The sequence below is a fragment of the Megascapheus bottae genome, chromosome 8 (genome assembly GCF_031878675.1).
Source record: "Megascapheus bottae isolate mThoBot1 chromosome 8, mThoBot2.hap1, whole genome shotgun sequence".
NCBI classification, from domain to species: Eukaryota; Metazoa; Chordata; class Mammalia; order Rodentia; family Geomyidae; genus Megascapheus; species Megascapheus bottae.
Window position 1 is genome coordinate 27,321,894 of NC_143516.1, and position 17,194 is coordinate 27,339,087.

The 17,194-nt window shown below is 38.4% G+C and overlaps 1 protein-coding gene and 1 pseudogene across 1 annotated transcript; both read right to left on the reverse strand.

Moving 5' to 3' along the window:
* Positions 1 to 1,078: 1,078 nt before the first annotated feature.
* Positions 1,079 to 2,074, reverse strand: LOC150059703 (activated RNA polymerase II transcriptional coactivator p15 pseudogene; annotated as a pseudogene).
* A 919-nt stretch (positions 2,075 to 2,993) lies between these two features.
* On the reverse strand, positions 2,994 to 15,153 carry Hint3 (histidine triad nucleotide binding protein 3). Its single transcript, XM_090338176.1, has 5 exons — positions 14,832 to 15,153; positions 11,793 to 11,910; positions 11,112 to 11,181; positions 7,845 to 7,971; positions 2,994 to 6,058 (listed from the first exon to the last, which is right to left on the reverse strand). Exons 1-5 carry the CDS (start codon positions 15,018 to 15,020, stop codon positions 6,026 to 6,028), a joined length of 537 nt encoding a protein of 178 aa, XP_090194302.1. The 5' UTR covers positions 15,021 to 15,153; the 3' UTR covers positions 2,994 to 6,025.
* Positions 15,154 to 17,194: the final 2,041 nt, after the last annotated feature.

Here is a 17,194-nt window from a genome sequence, read left to right on the forward strand (position 1 = left end):
CAGGACTGGCAAAAACAAAAACAAAAACAAAAGTCATATAAAGAATATAAATACAAATGGATAGCTACCAGAAGGTTTTTTTAAAAAATGGTAATCCATATGATCTGACCATTCTAAAATTTATCAAGACAATTTTAAGTTCAGATGTAGAAATCTAACCTGGTAAAAGAGTAGCACAACTTATATAACTTATATGGCTGTCTTTAATGCCAGTGTTTGAGATGTGCTACCTCAAATGATGTCTCAATATTTCTTACATTTCTTTAAACCTTTCTTTTTACTACTCTCCTAGACCATATGTCCTACTGATATGATCATGTGTGTACTCATTCACTTTCAGAAAAATTCCTTCTTCACAAACAATTTTAACTGCAGTATGAGTTTCCTTTATATTCTTTCCCTGAGGCACACACCATGCCCTATTTATTTATTGCTCCATAGCCCCTGATATCTGTGCCTCAGTTTGCACTACCATCACTGGTAAGATGAAAATCCCTCAGGAGTCAACTAAAACTTAGTATATCAACATTCTCAGTAACTAGAAATGCAGAAGATTCACTGCAAAATGAAATAATATATACTCTTTCTTCTAAAACAAAAAGACCTCATTACCTACTGACAATAAATTTCAGTGACAACTCTCATCTATATACAAATAATTCATAATGTTATTAAATAAAATGCTAAGCCAATGGGTTTACAATTTTTATTAAATCCTAAGTTACTTTAACAATATCTTCTTTTAGACTTTATCCTATAGTGAGTAGGTTAACTAAATGAAAGTTAATCACAGATTTAAGTTATTTCTGTAAAATAATCTTACTATAGATAAGATTACTATACACCACACTAAGTAATGACAATCAATTGGCTCAAAATTCCACAAGCCAGGTTACCAAATTGTCTGCTCATATTTAAGTAGAATTAGTGACTGTAATTCTCAAATGGTATTTTAGTTTTAATTGTGTTTGAGTTTCCAAATTAATATACCCAAGAGTAAAGTAAAAATTGAATATGAAGAGATTATTTTAAAAATGGAAGAAAAATAAAATGAAAAATTAGGAAGTCAAAAAACTATTTGCTTGGAAGAGATCAAGTATGTATTTTATAAACCAAAAGTTTAAACATTCAGTGTAATGCAAAATCTTTTTAAATGTAAAAGCTGAGTTCCAACTAGTAAGTCTATAAAACTTTTACTTTTGGCCTGAACAGTTCCTACCTAATCTTGATCAAAAAGGCCACAACAGCTAAGAGTGTGATTACTTGATTTTATTTTACACTAGGTAGGGGACACAAAGCAATCCTCCTTAATAAAGTTGACAATGAGCTTCACTCAGAACATTTTTAATAACAAACATTTTTAAAAAAAGTATTCATTTTACAAATTGTTCTGCAAATCCAAATATACAACAGCTTGGGAAACATTTTAGAAAACAAAAGCCAATGTAAAAAGACAGATTAAAACAAGTAGAACAGTACAGGTTGTATATGGCTCAGATTTTACAGTTTTCTTACTGCACCAATATCAGAAATCTGTTCCTTCAGCTGGCTCCATTGCTCCAGATTTAAAGAAATTCCTTTTCTTCCTGTTTTCATTTCACCTTCTGGGTCCATCCAGTGTTCTCTAATATCAATTAGAACTTTACCTTTAAAGTCTCAAACACTCATATACCTCGTTTTCCCAATCTGAAACATGTTATCATCTCTGCTGCTGCTGCTCTGCTTAGAAGATGCCAAAGCTCTTGAAGTCTCACCCGTTTTTTGCTTTTTTATAGGCTTTTCTGTAGCAACCTGCTTTTTCCTCTTTAACTTTTTGTCAACTTCACTGTCAGAATCACTGCCAGAAGAGCTCGAAGAAACAAGTTCCTTTGATTTAAGCATTGTTCCGCTCTCGCACACGGCCAAGCTCAAGTAAGCTCACACTGGACACGAGATTTTTATTTTTTAAAAATGTTTAAACAAAACTGCATAACCAATTTGGTCATTTTTTTTCTCACTGCTGAGGTTTGAATCCAGAGCCACATGCATACTAGGCTAGCATTCTACCACTGAACTATATCCCTGGCCTGTTTAGTAATTCAACCAGTAATTTAGGAAGAACTGTGCTAGTGGTTGTGTTAGCAATGGACATATATCCAAGGCAAGAAAAGAGGAGTGTGAGAAAAAAAGCCTAGGAGACACTTGGTTGTTTGAGGTATCAACTGATTATGGTACAGGTCCTGTCAAGGCAAGATTGGCACCAAAATTTTTATATCTGAGGTTAAAGTGTTTTAAGAGTTCATAGGCTTTAGAGAACACTCAGGCACATATATGTTATTAGGGCAAATAATGTTGAGCACAAACTTAAGGATAAAAACACCTCTTAACAGTGAACTGTTTATAAAAAGTGTTCAGCCAACTTATCAAGCATTTTTTTTAACTATGTAGTACTACAGCTGGAACTCAGTGACTCACTTTTACTCTCTTAACACCTGAGCCACACTTCCATTCTGGCTTTCAATGTGGGAGCCTTAAATAAAATTATTCTGGCTGTGCGCAGTGGCTCACACCTGTAATCCTAGCTACTCAGGAAGCTGAGATCTGAGGATTGAGGTTCAAAGCCAGCCCAGGCACAGAAGGACCTGAGACTCTTTTCTCCAATTAACCACCAGAAATCCGGAAGTGGTGCTATGGGGTAGGTTGGTAGCCTAGAGCTGAAGAGCTTAGGGACAACACCCAGGCCCAGAGTTCAAGGCCCATGAACAACAACCAAAAAAAAAAGACTTCTACTTGGACTGGTTTCAAACTGCCATTTTCTGGATCTCAGCCTCCTGAGTAGCTAGAATTACAGGTATGAGCTACCGGTGTCTGGCTGGCATATACGCACACACACACACGTGTGTGTGTGTGTGTGTGTGTGTGTGTGTGTGTGTGTGTGTGTGTGTGTGTGTGTGTGTGTGTGTGTGCGCGTGGGGTGTGGGGCAGTACCACAATTTGAACTCGGGACCTCATGTCTGCTCTGGGTTAGATGGCATTCTACAATGTAAGACACATAGCTCTTCAAATACCTTCTGTATAACCCTGATTTTAGTGACTTTTTTAACAAAGGAATCCAGAGACAAATTTAATACAGTAGTCTTCCATTGTTTATTTTGTTTTATTTTACTATAAGTAGGCCCAGTTGAAATAGTTCATGGTAATAATTTTACAATCAGAATTATACAAATTCAAATTGTCACAACATGCACAAATAATGCACTCAATAGTATTCTGAACACTCCAAAGACAAGTTATGAATTAGCTTTAAGTTAATGTTATAGATAAGGAATTGTATAAAGACTGCTAACAAAAAGGTTAAATGAATTTTAATTGCAGTAATTTGATTATAGATCTTTATAAGTAGAAAAGAACCTCTTGTAAACATATGTATAGAAGGATTTTTCCAATAAGAAAAAAATATGAGTATAACCCCATCTAAATTAAATCAAAGTCATCACATTTTCAAAGGTCCATAAGGCATTTGAGAACTCCTTAAACTCATTTTATTGTCATAGCTTTGTCAATTATGTCATTGCACAGTCACATAGTAAACAATTCTAAGGTTGCATATGATGAAGCTTCTTTTCACTGTATTTTTTTTGTCTTCTTTTTTGGTACTGGGGATCGAACCCAGGACATTGCACTTGCTAGGCAAGTGCTTTGCCACTGAGCTACACCCCAGCCCTATAATGAAGCTTCTTTTAACTCTGTTATAGAAAATTATAGTAGCTCAGTGCTGAGCCATTTGTGAAACTGAGAAGTTGTGAAAAACCTATCTGATTTTGAAAGCCATAACAACTCCTTCTAAACCTTTTCACTCCACCTCTAGGAATAACCGACAATTTGGACATCCACATTATTTGTTAAGTAACAGCAGAGGCAGAACCCATGGAAGGTACATGTGTAATACTCAGCTTAAACTGCCACTGTCTCCCTGTCTAACATTCAGTCTTGAATATTCAGCTGTACTGCCAGCTACTCTCGAAGCTCCTCCACTACCTCTTCAGAACATTACAGTACTCAACACACCAAGTTAGCAGTTGACAAAGTTTTACTCACTGATTTTATGTGGTATGACCTGTGTGGTGTTAGCAATTGAAAGTAAACTGTCCCCCCTCACGTCTTTATTTCCTGATTCTGACGGTGTCTGGTACATGTTAAATGTCCAACAAATGTTTGCTCAATGAATAATAACTAGACAAAGCAGTATTGATTCTGTATGCTTATAACTAAATATTTTAGAAGTATTCATTATTTGAAAGTATGTATAATATTATACCCAAACAAGGAACGTGTACTAGTAATCTCAGATTATTTCCCCAAAACACTCATCTTTATGATCATTCCTACTTGTGTACGTGGCAGTATTACACACTGGTATGGTACAGAATTAGATTTAAGTACCTACTTTTCATTCACATTCACTATTGTGACTATAGATTAGCACCAAAGACAATTCCTAGGGATATACACTTCAAAAAATGATACCTCAATAATATTCATTTCAAGTTATTAAAAGTTTTTTCTTATCTAAGTCTAGAACTACTTCGAGATTAGAGGTATTTCATAATCAAAGTTAGATCTAACCTCTTATTTTTGTTTGGTACACAAAATATGCTATAAGGTAAGAATTTCTGCCAGTTTCAGTATGTTAATTTCATGCTTTTTTTCTTCTTTATGTTTTTACAGGGAAAAATTCCTTTCAGAATTCAATTAGCCAAAATGTTGCATATTGCAAATTTCTGTCAGAAATTATAGTAGTGCTCCTTTATCTGACGTTTCACTTTGTGATTTCCCTTTACACAGTCTGTAGCCAACTGAAAATATTACACTTAAATTTCTGAAACAAACAATTCTTGCAGCTTAAATGCCATACAATTCTGAGTAGTATAAAATTGCACCATCTTAGGCCAGGAGTTTGGCCTAGTGGTAGCATGCACAAAGACCTAGGTTCAATTCCTTGGTATCACATACATACAAAAAGCCAGAAGTGAGGCTGTGGTTCAAGTGGTAGAGCACTAGTTTTGAGAAAGAATGGTGCTCAGGTCCTGAATTCAAGCCTTAGGACTGGCAAAAAAAAAAAAAATCACACCATCTTACTCCATCCCATTTTGGATGTAAATTGACATAGTATACATTATTTGCCCGTCAGTTATCAAACTATTATAGTATTCAACTAACCTTTATTTCATTAGTAACAGCCCTAAAATACAACAGTGATGAGGGTAATATTACAACATTATTGTTACAATTATATTATTATTAATATCCTATTGTATCTAATTGATTAATGATACTTTCATCATAGATGTATGTGTAAGAACAAAATATAGTATATAAAGATTTGGTACTCTCCTGGGTTTCACATATTCACTGAATATCATATCCTGATGGCTAAGGCAGAAGTGTGTGTGTGTTTCCTTTTACCTGTACTTTCAGACCAATTCATTTAAAAGGATGCTGGGATTTAAGAATTGAAAAACATCATCTGAAAATAAGTACAAAGTAATGCACATATAATTGCCTCCTCAGCAAGATCAGGCATTACTAATTATTATTCCTTAGTATTTATAAATTTGTTTAGTATTTACTTATTATTATCCCTAAGTACTTAACTTAAAATTTTATGTGAAAAAATAACTTTCTTTTTCACTTTTTTTAGTAATAAAAATTCCAATAAGGTACTTCCTTTACCATGAATAAATCACTTTCAATACTACTGAGAAGTGAGATTGAACTTTTAAAAAACATGGAACCTATCTCCACTGATGAAAATTCTTTTTAAATGGAGATTTACCTACACATTAGGCAAAAACCCTCACAAGAATAACCATCAAAACAAAATCAGTGACAAAGAATTCATATAACAATTTTACAGACTGTTCAACAATGAATTAAGACTACTCTGTAGTATCTTTGCGAAAGACCACCACAAGTCAATTTCAAAAGAACCAAAATATTGCCTCATACTGAGCCAGGTTAGGAAAATCTTCCACTGCTGCTGTTTTCATTTTCTTAGTTTTTCAATCAAATAATCCGCCTGTAATTTAAAAAAAAATTAAATACATTTTTATTCTAGATATCAATGCCTCTATCCAACAATTTGGTATGACAATAACGATTCCAGAAGATCATGGCACTACATAATCTGTACAAAAAGAAGACCTGGTAGAGCAAATCATAATAGCTCACACCTGTAACCCTAGCTAATTGGGAGGCTGAAACTGTAGGACTGCAGGCAGTTCAAGGCCACCCAGGTAATAAGTTCGCAAGGCCCCATATCTCCATCAATAAAAAGCTGGATATGGTACCATGTACAGCTAGCTAGGTTGGAAAATAGGATTGTAGTCCATAACAGCCTGAGCATAAACACAAGGCATTATTCAAAAAATTACTATAAGCAAAAAGGGCTAGGAATGTGGCTCGGGTAGTAGAGCACCTGCCTAGGAAGTACAAGGCCCTGAATTTAACAACCCTCAATATTACCTTTTTTAAAAAGTGGGGGAAAAAATCCTAAGTTTTATAAACAACAGTAAACATACTTTACATAAAATATTAATAGACTAAGCTAATTACATACTAACAAGTTTCAAAAAACAAAGAAAATAAACATGTTTTAGAAAGCAAAATAGATATAGAGGAAACAAACACATATTACTAAAAGAAGCCAATGTGAAAAGGCCATGTACTATGTGATTCCAACTACTAAGACATTCAGGAAAGGGTGTAAACTATGGACACATGAATACAATCACTGGCTACCAGGGCCTAAGAGAAGAGGATGAGATGAACAGGCAGAACACAGAGAACTTTTAGAGCACTTAAGCTACTTAGGACACCACAGTGGTAGATACACATCATCATACTTTTGTCAAACCCACAGAATACATAACACCAAAAGTGAACTCTAATATATACTATGAACTTTACCTGAGAATGACTGTAAGTGTCCCACTGAGGTGAGGATGTAACAATGGAAAAGACCATGCATGTGTGCAAGCAAGGGATACATGAAACTTCTGTACTTTGCTTTCAAGTTTGCAGAGAACTTAAACCTTCTCTAGAACATAAAATCTATTTTTAATTAATTAATGTCTGTGAATTACATCACTTCAGAAAGCCTTTTACAATTATCTTTTATAAGATGAAGAGATTTTAGAATGCATTTCAACACTGTACCTTTATGTTTTCAGTCACATATTATTGGCAATGTCCCAGATTTAAGAGTTCATATAGTCAGAATAACCTAATAACAGATCATATAATTTTTGTCTTGCCAGTCCTAGGACTTGAACTTAGGGCTTGGGCCCTGTCCCTGAGTCTCGCCATACTCAAGATTAGCGCTCTACCACTTGAGCCACAGTACCACTTCCAGCTTTTCTGAGTAGTTTATTAGAGATAAAGAGTCTCACAGACTTTCCTGCCCAGGGCGGGCTTTAAACTTCCATCCTCAGAGCTCAACCTCTTGAACAGTTAGGATTATATGTGTGAGCCATAGCACCCAGCTGATAATATATTTTTAAATCAATAAAAGTTTAAAAAATTCACATTGGGTTTTTTTTGGGGGGGATGATATAATAAGACTATGTCTCAAAACTAAAACACCCTAAAATATTGTCTGAGGATGTAGCTCAGCTGTAGCATACATTAAAAAACCTGGATTTTAGCACCAGAACAGAAAAAAAGCTCAGAGCATTTGTCTACATAAGTATATGTATACAGTAAGTATGTAAAGCAGTATAATAAAGCAAGTGGTCAAACTTGTGACCTAGTGTTGACAACAAATGAAAAAAAAGTGCAGTTGCTGATATAACAATAACACTTACTGTGATAAACCAATAGGAATTTGGTCTATAAATCAACTTTGACAGGAAGCCAAATTGCTTGACTGGTGCCAGAACATGAAGATGTAGGTGAGATATAGTGCAGAATGGTGGTACATGGAAACCCATCCTAAAACAAAGAAATGATGAATAAATTAGTTTTGTAATAGTTTAAAAGTACTTTTCAAGTTATATCATCTAAGTATTAAAGACATCCAGAACAGATTAGCTCAGGAAGACAGATTATTACTCATAGATCTTTTATTATTTTTTCTTTTACATTTTTCAGAGTACTACACTGTTCCTCTTCTTTTCATGTTGAAATTCCCAGTAATATGTAAATTCACTATCTAGGAAGATCTTAACAAGGAATTATGCTTCAATATAACTTTCAAAAACTCTTATTTGACATTATTTTCTAGTCACTTCAGCCTTTACCATTTTAAGCTTTAATTGTACTAAGATATTCTTCTGCAGTGAATCATTAAAAAAAAAAAAAAATCACTGGGCAATCACTAAGTAGTATTCTTTTATTTCAAGGCCTGCCAGTAGATGGCACACTTTCATTGTTAGTGACATGCTCAATCATTTCAGTGGAGCAAATTGATCATATCACCATTAAAAGAAAAAAAAACTTTTATCATCTGAATTTCTTCACTACTAAACTAGTTATTATCTATAATTGCATTGTAAGACATTTCTAGATACTTTATAAAACATTTAATAGAAAAACAAACATTTTAAACTTGATTTTTCCTTTTACACTTCAGTGCACAATCTTTTGCAACTCTGTTCATGAGTGAAGCAACATATCTGTAACAAAAAAAACCTAAAAATGTTAGCATTAAAACCTAGAAACATTTGCCTGTTCGAACCACAAGTGTCTGAAAATGTGGGAAGAGAAGACATAGAAGAACTAGAGAGTAGCCTAACAATGTAGATTCAGATATGAAGCACATGCTGAAAAGCTCCTGCGATTACCTAATAGAACAGACTATAAAACAAGAGTCATATGAAGTGAAAACAAGTGATCTGAAAGTCAGAACAAAATCAATGGTCCACTCAACATTTTCATTTTAAAGATAGGAAAATAAAGATAAAATGTTTAAGAATTAGGTGATTGAGGAAGCTCACACCTGCAACCCTAGCAATTCAGGAGGCTGAGATCTGAGGATCAAGGTTCAAAACCAGCTCGGGCACAAAAGGACCTGAGACTCTTATCTCCAATTAACCTCTAGAAAACAGGAAGTGGGGCTTGGCTCACGGATAGGGCAGTAGCCTTGAGCTGAAGAGCTCAGGGACAGGGCCCAGGCCAAGTTCAAGCCCCATGATCCACAAAAAAAAAAAAAAAAAAAAAAAAAAAAAAAGTGATTGAGAAGGACCACTGAGTCCAAGAGTTCTCAGACAATATCAATTTAAGACACTGATTCCAACTAAAAAGTGACAGAACTAGGAGGGAAACTCAGGGATTTCGAATTTCTTTTCCAGTGTGAGTTCTAATAATCTCATGACTAGAAAGGACTGCTGTGTTTCGAGTCAAAAGGTCTCAAATACCATGTTCCTTGTCATTATGAAACTTGAACCATGCTCAACAATTTTCAGAGGATTTTCACACACATGAGCTCACTTAAAATTACAGGTAGATAGAGCAGGTAATATCTTGGAGAGGCAAAATAACTTGTGCAAAAAAATTTAACTAATATATATGTATGTATTACTAGAGATTTTTGGAAGACATAACAGAAAAAAGTTTTATTAAATTCATACTACCAATGAACTATGTTCTTATGTTCGGGAAACTAAAACTATGCAACTATAGCTAGTGCCGAGTACAGTTTACAAGTGACTTGTATGTATATATGTATGCGCCGATTCTGCAGCATCATCTCAGGACCTGGGTACTATCCCTAAGCGATTTTCCTGAAGGCCAGAGAGTGTTCTACCACTTGATCCAGAGCTCCATTCCAAACATTTTAGTAGTTAATTGGATATAAGAATCTCAGAAGGCCGGGAGTTTGGCCTAGTGGTAGTGTTTGCCTAGCATGCACGAAGACCCAGGTTCGATCCCTCGGTACCGAATACATATAAAAAAGCTGGAAGTGGTGCTGAGGCTCAAGTGGTAGAGCTCTAGCCTTGAGAAAGTCCAAAGACAGTGCTCAGGCCCTGAGCTCAAGCCCAGGACTGACAAAAAAAAAAAAAAAATCTCAGACTTTTCTACTCAGAATGGCTTTCAGCTGTGATCCTCACAGCACCGCTTCTTACAAACCTAGGATTACAGTTGTGAGCCACCAGAGCCCAGCTGAAGTAAACTTCTTTATTTATTTATATATATTTTTTTGTGGGTTATGGGGCTTGAACGCTGGGCCTGGGCATTGTCCTGAGCTCTTCAGCTCAAGGCTGCTACCCTACCCCTTAAGTCACAACCCCACTTTCCATTTTCTAGTGATTAATTGGAGAAAAGTCTTTATTTTTATTTTTGTCAGTCATAGGGCATGAACTCAGAGCCTGGATGCAACCCTGAACTCTTTGAGCCACAGTGCCCCTTCCAGTTTTCTGGTGGTTAACTGGAAATAAGAGTTTCGTGGGGACTTTTTTGCCTGGGCTGGCTTTGAACCGTGATCCTCAGATCTCAGCCTTCTAAGTAGTAAGATTATAGGCATGAGCCACTGGTGCCTGGCTTACTAATCTTTTGTAGAGAGAAGTATTTATTTTAATTAATCAACCAACTGACAATCACATGATTCTTCTCAAACTTGGTTTAATGCTAAAGTCCAGGTCAGCAGGTAAGTTAATTTCATGCTAGAAGTCAGATTTTTTTTTTTTTTGGCGGGTCCTGGGCCTTGAACTCAGGACCTAGGTGTTGTCCCTGAGCTTTTTTTGCTCAAGGTAAGTGGTCTACCACTTGAGCCACAGTGCCAATTATGGCTTTTTTAAGTCATTTATTGGAAAATACACTTTAAATCAATAAAAGTTTAAAAATTAACATGACACAAAATTTATATAATTAAACATATAGAACAAAAAAGAGGATTAGTACCTATTTTACCTACTGATTATATACACCTACATAAATACACGCATACACAATTGCCCATCTAAATTGTAAGTGGGAATTTTGGGAAGTTGTATAAAGTTATATTACCAATGAACTACAATCTTATTTTTAGGAACAATTAGAAACTCAATGACTGCTTCCCTTGTCAATGTAAATTAATATTTCAAACATCAAAAATGTGTAACATTATTTTTTTTTCCAGAACATACACATACCTTACATCTGTAAAGTCAGTGAAATTATTCCTTTCAAGAATGGTTTTTCCAACAGCTACCATGCTTTCAACTATGAATAGAAAAGAAAATAGATTATATTTGGGGGGCACTATGTTAGGGTCACTAAATTGCTATTGTGATTGTTTTTATGGGTCATGGGGCTTGAACTTTGGCCTGGGCGCTGTCCCTGAGCCCTTCAGCTCAAAGTTACCACCCTACCCTTGAGCTGAAGAGCTCAAGGACAGTGCCCAGGAGGAGTTCAAGCCCTGTGATACACATACACATACATACACATACACACACACACACACATATTATTTTCTTATTATATGTATTTCATATATTTTCTTTTTTTTTTTTTTTGCCAGTCCTGGGCTTGAGCTCAGGGCCTGAGCACTGTCCTTGGACTTTCTCAAGGCTAGAGCTCTACCACTTGAGCCTCAGCACCACTTCCGGCTTTTTTCTATATATGTGGTACCGAGGAATCGAACCCTGGTCTTTATGCATGCTAGGCAAGCACTTTAACCACTAGGCCAAACTCCCGGCCCCAAGTATTTCATATATTTTCTAATGGAAAGTTTGTAAAAAAAAAAAACAAACGGATTTTTCCTTTTAATTATCATTACAATTACTGATACAATTCAAGATGGCTTAATAATAAAATATACTGTCATATCTTACCCAGTTCTATTTGATCTCTGTTTAGATCTTTACAATTGCCAATATGTTTCTTTGGTACCACCAGATAATGATGAGTTGCTGCTGGTTTGATATCTTTAAAGCAAGCTAGATCTTCATTCTAAAGGGAAAAAGATGTCAGCAATTTTTTTAAAGTTATGATTCTGTAACACTATTCTGCCTTAAATATCAGAGGCCTTTGAATGGGCAATGATTTCTAAGTCCCACCCCCTACTGAACATCTTATGATTATAACATTATTAACAACCTTTAAGTCAGGTATGCTGGCTCACACCTGTAATCCCAGCTACTCATGAGGCTGATACCTGAGGATCACAGTTCAGAGCCAGCCAGGCACTAAAGAACACGAGATTCTTACCTCCAATTAATCACTAGAATATGGGAAGTTGGGCTGTGGCTCCAGGGGTAGGGTGGTAGCCTTGAGCTCAAGGACAGCACCCAGGCCCAGAGTTCAAGCCCCATGACCACCATCACCAACAACAAAAACTTTACTTTCTGTCATTAGATGCTCATTTCTTCCAAAGAACAGAAATCATCTTTTATATAAGGACTATTTCAAAAATAATAAAGAACAAAACTTACTAAAACTTCATTACCAGAAGTGGCACTGTGTCTCAAAGGGGTCAAGTGCTAGCCTTGATCTGAAGAGCTTAAAGACAGCACCCAGGCCCAGAGTTCAAGCCCCAGGACCAAAAAAAAAAGAAAAAAGAAAAAAATTCATTACCAAAAATCTATTGAGTTTTACATCTCATTTTACATTTTCCAACCCCTCAAAGATTATTTCACTCTGTGTATGTACCTTTAAAGGTCTTGCAATAGTTTCACAACAAATTAATAAACTCCTTTTTCGCTTAACTCCACTTAACTCAAGCAAGACTACCATTGAGCATATACCTATACAATATTACCTCTAAACATTTTAAAGCAATTACACATAGTTTTACTTTATGGATACTTGACTCTTTATAGTATTAGGAATACTTAAGAGCTTAAACAGACTCCAACTTACTATAATAATTTATTAGCCCAATCCACATGTTTGTGGCATCTGTTTTCTGGTTTACAGTATTCCACACAGGAAAAAGGAAAGGAAAAGGGATTTTTCAGCCTATTAACACTGGAGTTTCAGCTTTTAAAATAAAAATATAGGCCGGGAGTTTGGCCTAGTGGTAAAGTGCTTGCCTAGCATGCATAAAAACCTAGGTTGGATTCCTCAGTACCACATACATAGAAAAGGCCAGAAGTGATGCTGTGGCTCAAGTGGTAAAGTTCTAGCCTTGAGAAAGCCCAAGTGCAATGCTCAGGCCCTGAGTTCAAGCCCCAGGACTGGCAAAAAAAAAAAAGGAAAAAATAGATCCTTAAACGTCTTTAACCAATATTTTACATAATTTTCAAAATTAAATTCAGTGTTAGAAAGTATACTTTCTCTCAGCCAAATATCTTGAGTGTACTGTTGCTGATGAGTTCTCTAATATTCAATTAGAAATGATATTGGAGGCTGTTATTTTCTAACACTGTCACAAAATGCCAGGTATAAGCAACTGAAAAGGAGGATTCAAGAAAGCTCCTGAAATCCTAGCTACTTGGGCAGTGGAAACAGGGGTTCAAGGACAGTCTATGCATAGAAGTGCTCAGGACACCATTTCACCAAAGGCTAGGTATGCAGAGTGACATACATGGTTCCCAGAGACCTGGGGAAGTTCCAGGTACAGGGACCCAGGACAGAAAAGGCATAACAAAACCCCAACTTTAAAATAACTAATAGAAAAAGAAGCGGGAGGCCTGGTTTAAGTGGTTGAGTGTCTGTGTGACCTAGCAACAAAAAATAAAATGTGATAAAACCTTAAAAGAGAGGGGTTTTTGTTTGTTTGTTTTGGTCCTGCAAAAATCAAACTCCTGTAAGCACCATGGTTTAGGAGACTTTGCAGTGGGAAAGCTCAAACGAATTTGATTTTGCTTATATACTGGTATTGAGGCTTGAACTCTAGGCCTGGGTGCTGTCTCTTAGCGTTTTCATTCAAGGCTGTCACTCTACCTCTTCAGCTATAGTGCCATGTTCAGCTTTTGCTGATTACCGGAAATAAGAATCTCATGGACTCTGCTGTCCAGACTAGCTACATTTGTTATCCTTAGATATCAGCCATCTGAGTACCTAGGATTATAGGTGTGAGCCACTGCTCCCAAGACTTTTTTTTAATGTATTAGAACTATACAATCTCTAGCTGATTTTCTAAGGCATTTTCTTTTAAAACAAGTACAACAATGTGTGTGCCAGATATGTATTTTTAAATAGCCAGACAGCAGTCTTCATCCCTGAAAATTTCCACATATCCCAGCTGCTAAAACGTCGGTGGAAATCAAGAGGCTGTGAAGTAATAGTTTGACTTCAGACCCATTCCTTTCTTCCACCTACTAAAGATGTATTCTAAACTAGCCTATCAGCTTTGACAATCGCTACTATTTTCAACTAATTTTTCTTCCCAATATCAATGTGTGCAGAATTTAAAATCACTGTCTATAAAGGTGAAAAAGGAGAGGGGAGGGGAGGAGAAAGAACAAATAATAAAATGTTATTTTATGCTTTGGTGCCTTCAAAAGTGTCATAAGTATTTGGCTTTCAGCTTTACCTTTTTCTCCTCCCTTAGAACAGCAAAGGCACAGGAGGAGACACTCCTGTCCCAAAGCGAAATCAATGTCCCATTAGCACTGTGGCACCCACCTCTCACCTGGACACACACACACACCAGCCGAGGCACCCCTGTCCCAAATCGGAGTCAGTGCCTCATTAGCACTGTGGCACCCACTCTCACCGGGACACACACACACACACACACACACACACACACACACAGGCCAAGGCCAGCTCCCACCGGGACACACACACACACAGACACACACACACACACACAGACACACACACAGACACACACACACACACACACACACACACACACACACACACACGCCAAGGCCACTCCCACCGGGCCCCCGCCCCGCCCCGCCCCGGCCGTCGCCGCCCACCTCGCAGTACAGGAGCTCCGTAGGCTCCTGCCGCCTGGCGATCCGACAGAACACGCAGTTGCTGTCGTAAGGTCCGGTGTCCGGGGACGCTGCGGCGGCCCCGGGGTTCTCGGTCGTCGCCGCGGCCGCCGCCGAAGGCCCTGCGGGAGCCACTTCCTTAGGGCCGGGGCTCACCCGCTCCTCCGCCATCGCACCCGCTCCAGCCGCCCGGGCCTGCGCGGGGGCCCGTCGTCAGCACCTCCTCCGGGCCACCTCCAGGAGTTGCCAGTCGCCGGGTGGACGAGGCGGCGCGCTGGCGACCCCGAGTGACCGGAGAGCGAGAGCGACGCCGCCGCCAGAGGGTGAGCGCGAGCGCTTGCCCGGAGGCCGGTCCCGCGTCGCTGCGTCTCGTTGGCAGTGACGCACAACGTGTGCCCGCGCTTGGTGATGACCTCACCGCGGCGGGCTAGCGCACCGGCCGCGCAGCCTCTTTCCTCTGTGGCGAAGCCGATTTGGTCGACGGGCGTGGCGCATCATTCACCCGTGTTGCTTTTCACTCAGCCAATTGTAGATCTGCTTGACCACGAGCTGTTGTGTCACTTGAAATCCCACCAGCGAAGCTTTACGACCAGCCGTCGGTCTGCCTGCGGAAAGACGTTCTCTTTTCCCCACCTGGAAAATGGCTGTAGTAGCGATGGCCCCTGTGGGAGGGCCGCGTGAACACTCGGACAGCAGAGTGTCGCCCCGTGGGAGCGTAGAATGTGGGAGTGGTACACACACACACACAAGAGCTGGTTTTGAACATGGTTTTCCCCCTCCCCTGGCCTCCTCCTTTGTCCTTCGCAAGGGAATTCCTCAGGAGTGTCTCTCTGTCCTCTTCACAGTCCCCCAAACCGACTCAAGCTTGGTCACCCAGCAGCACGCTTCGAAATCGATTGGTCACTTCTCAGCCTTTGCAGTTGGCAGTTCTTCACTTTTCCTTGTAAACTTTTCTTCGTTTCCAGAAGGTCACGCTTGTCTGGATTTCCACCTGCTTGGCTTGATTCATCCTTAATCTCCCATGCTTCTTCCTCTTCTTCTTTCAAACCTTTTGTTAATGTTGACAGCTTTGTCAACTAAGTTCTCTTTTTAGTTACATTCATTTCTATGGTCCTACCCCAAGAGTCTAACCCCAAGTGTTTTTTCAACAACTCCCAAACGAAAATGTGAAGTATAGGCTTCTAAATTCTAGGCTTGAATATTCAACTGCTTGCTCAACCAGCTCTTGCATATGTATGATAGATGTAATAAATGTGGCTGAAACTGAGGTCCCCTGTCCTCAATTAAAACCCGCTAAAAATCTCAGTTTAAGGACACTCTCTTCTGCTAACTGATGGGATAAAAGAATATTGAAATCCTGCCAGGTGCATTGGCTCACACTTATAATCCTAGTTAATCAGGAGGCTGAAGTCTGAAGATCGTGGTTAAAAGCCAGCCCAGCACTAAAGAACATGAGGCTTTTATCTCTAATTACTCACAGGAAAAAAAGGGAAGTGAGTCTGTGGCTCCAGGGGTAGGGCTGTAGCCTTGAGCTGACAAGCTCAGGGACAGCACCCAGGCCCAGAGTTCAAGCCCCATGACCAAACAAACAAACAAAAAAACAAAGATAAAAGAATATTGAAATTCTACCTGCTCATATCCAACACATTTAGAAATAAAATGTATCCAGAATCTGGTGTTATCATGACTATTTATGCCTGAACAGCCATTATCCCTCACATGAATTATACAGTCATTTTCTAATTACGCTATTCCTGTTAGTATCTAATCTCAATATTACACAATGGCCTCTAAGCCAGATCATGTCACTCTTTTATTTAACGTTCTCCAATGGCTTCCTCTCCCATTGAAGAATAAAAGTTAAAAGGTCCTATCTGAGCCTGGCACTGGTGGCTCATTCCTATAATCCTAGCTACTCAGGAGGATGAGTTCTGAGGATAAAAGTTCAAAGCCAGCCCAGGCACAAAAGTCTGTGAGACTTATCTCCAGTTAACCTCCAGGAAACTGAAAGTGGCCCTGTAGCTCAAAGTGGTAAAGCACTAGCCTTGAGCTGAAGAACTAAGGAACAGTGCCCTGGCCCAGAGTTCAAGCTCCACAACCACCAAAAAAAAAAGTTTCTACCTGAGAGAGCCTGTAAGTCCCTACAATCTATGTTACAGTCCCAGCCTTTACTCTTTGATAACAATTTCCACCAATACTCCAATTAATTTTCACCATGGTCTAAGAAGAGCCCATTGTCAGGGTTTGGCTAGAACAAATAGTATAATTTAATAGCACTAGACACTAAATTAGCATTTGTAGGTGGGGGGGCAGTTGCTAGAAGCACCTTGAAGATGTGTTTGGAT

What these genes read in the sequence shown, in the direction of transcription:
- Hint3 (XM_090338176.1), bottom strand. Translation starts at nt 15,020, where the DNA reads ATGGCGGAGGAGCGGGTGAGCCCCGGCCCTAAGGAAGTGGCTCCCGCA. An exon ending in CAGAGATCAAATAGAACTGG is followed by an intron (nt 11,182 to 11,792) that starts GTAAGATATGAC and finishes TTCTATTCATAG; the next exon opens with TTGAAAGCATGGTAGCTGTT. An exon ending in ATTCCTATTGGTTTATCACA is followed by an intron (nt 6,059 to 7,844) that starts GTAAGTGTTATT and finishes TTTAAATTACAG; the next exon opens with GCGGATTATTTGATTGAAAA.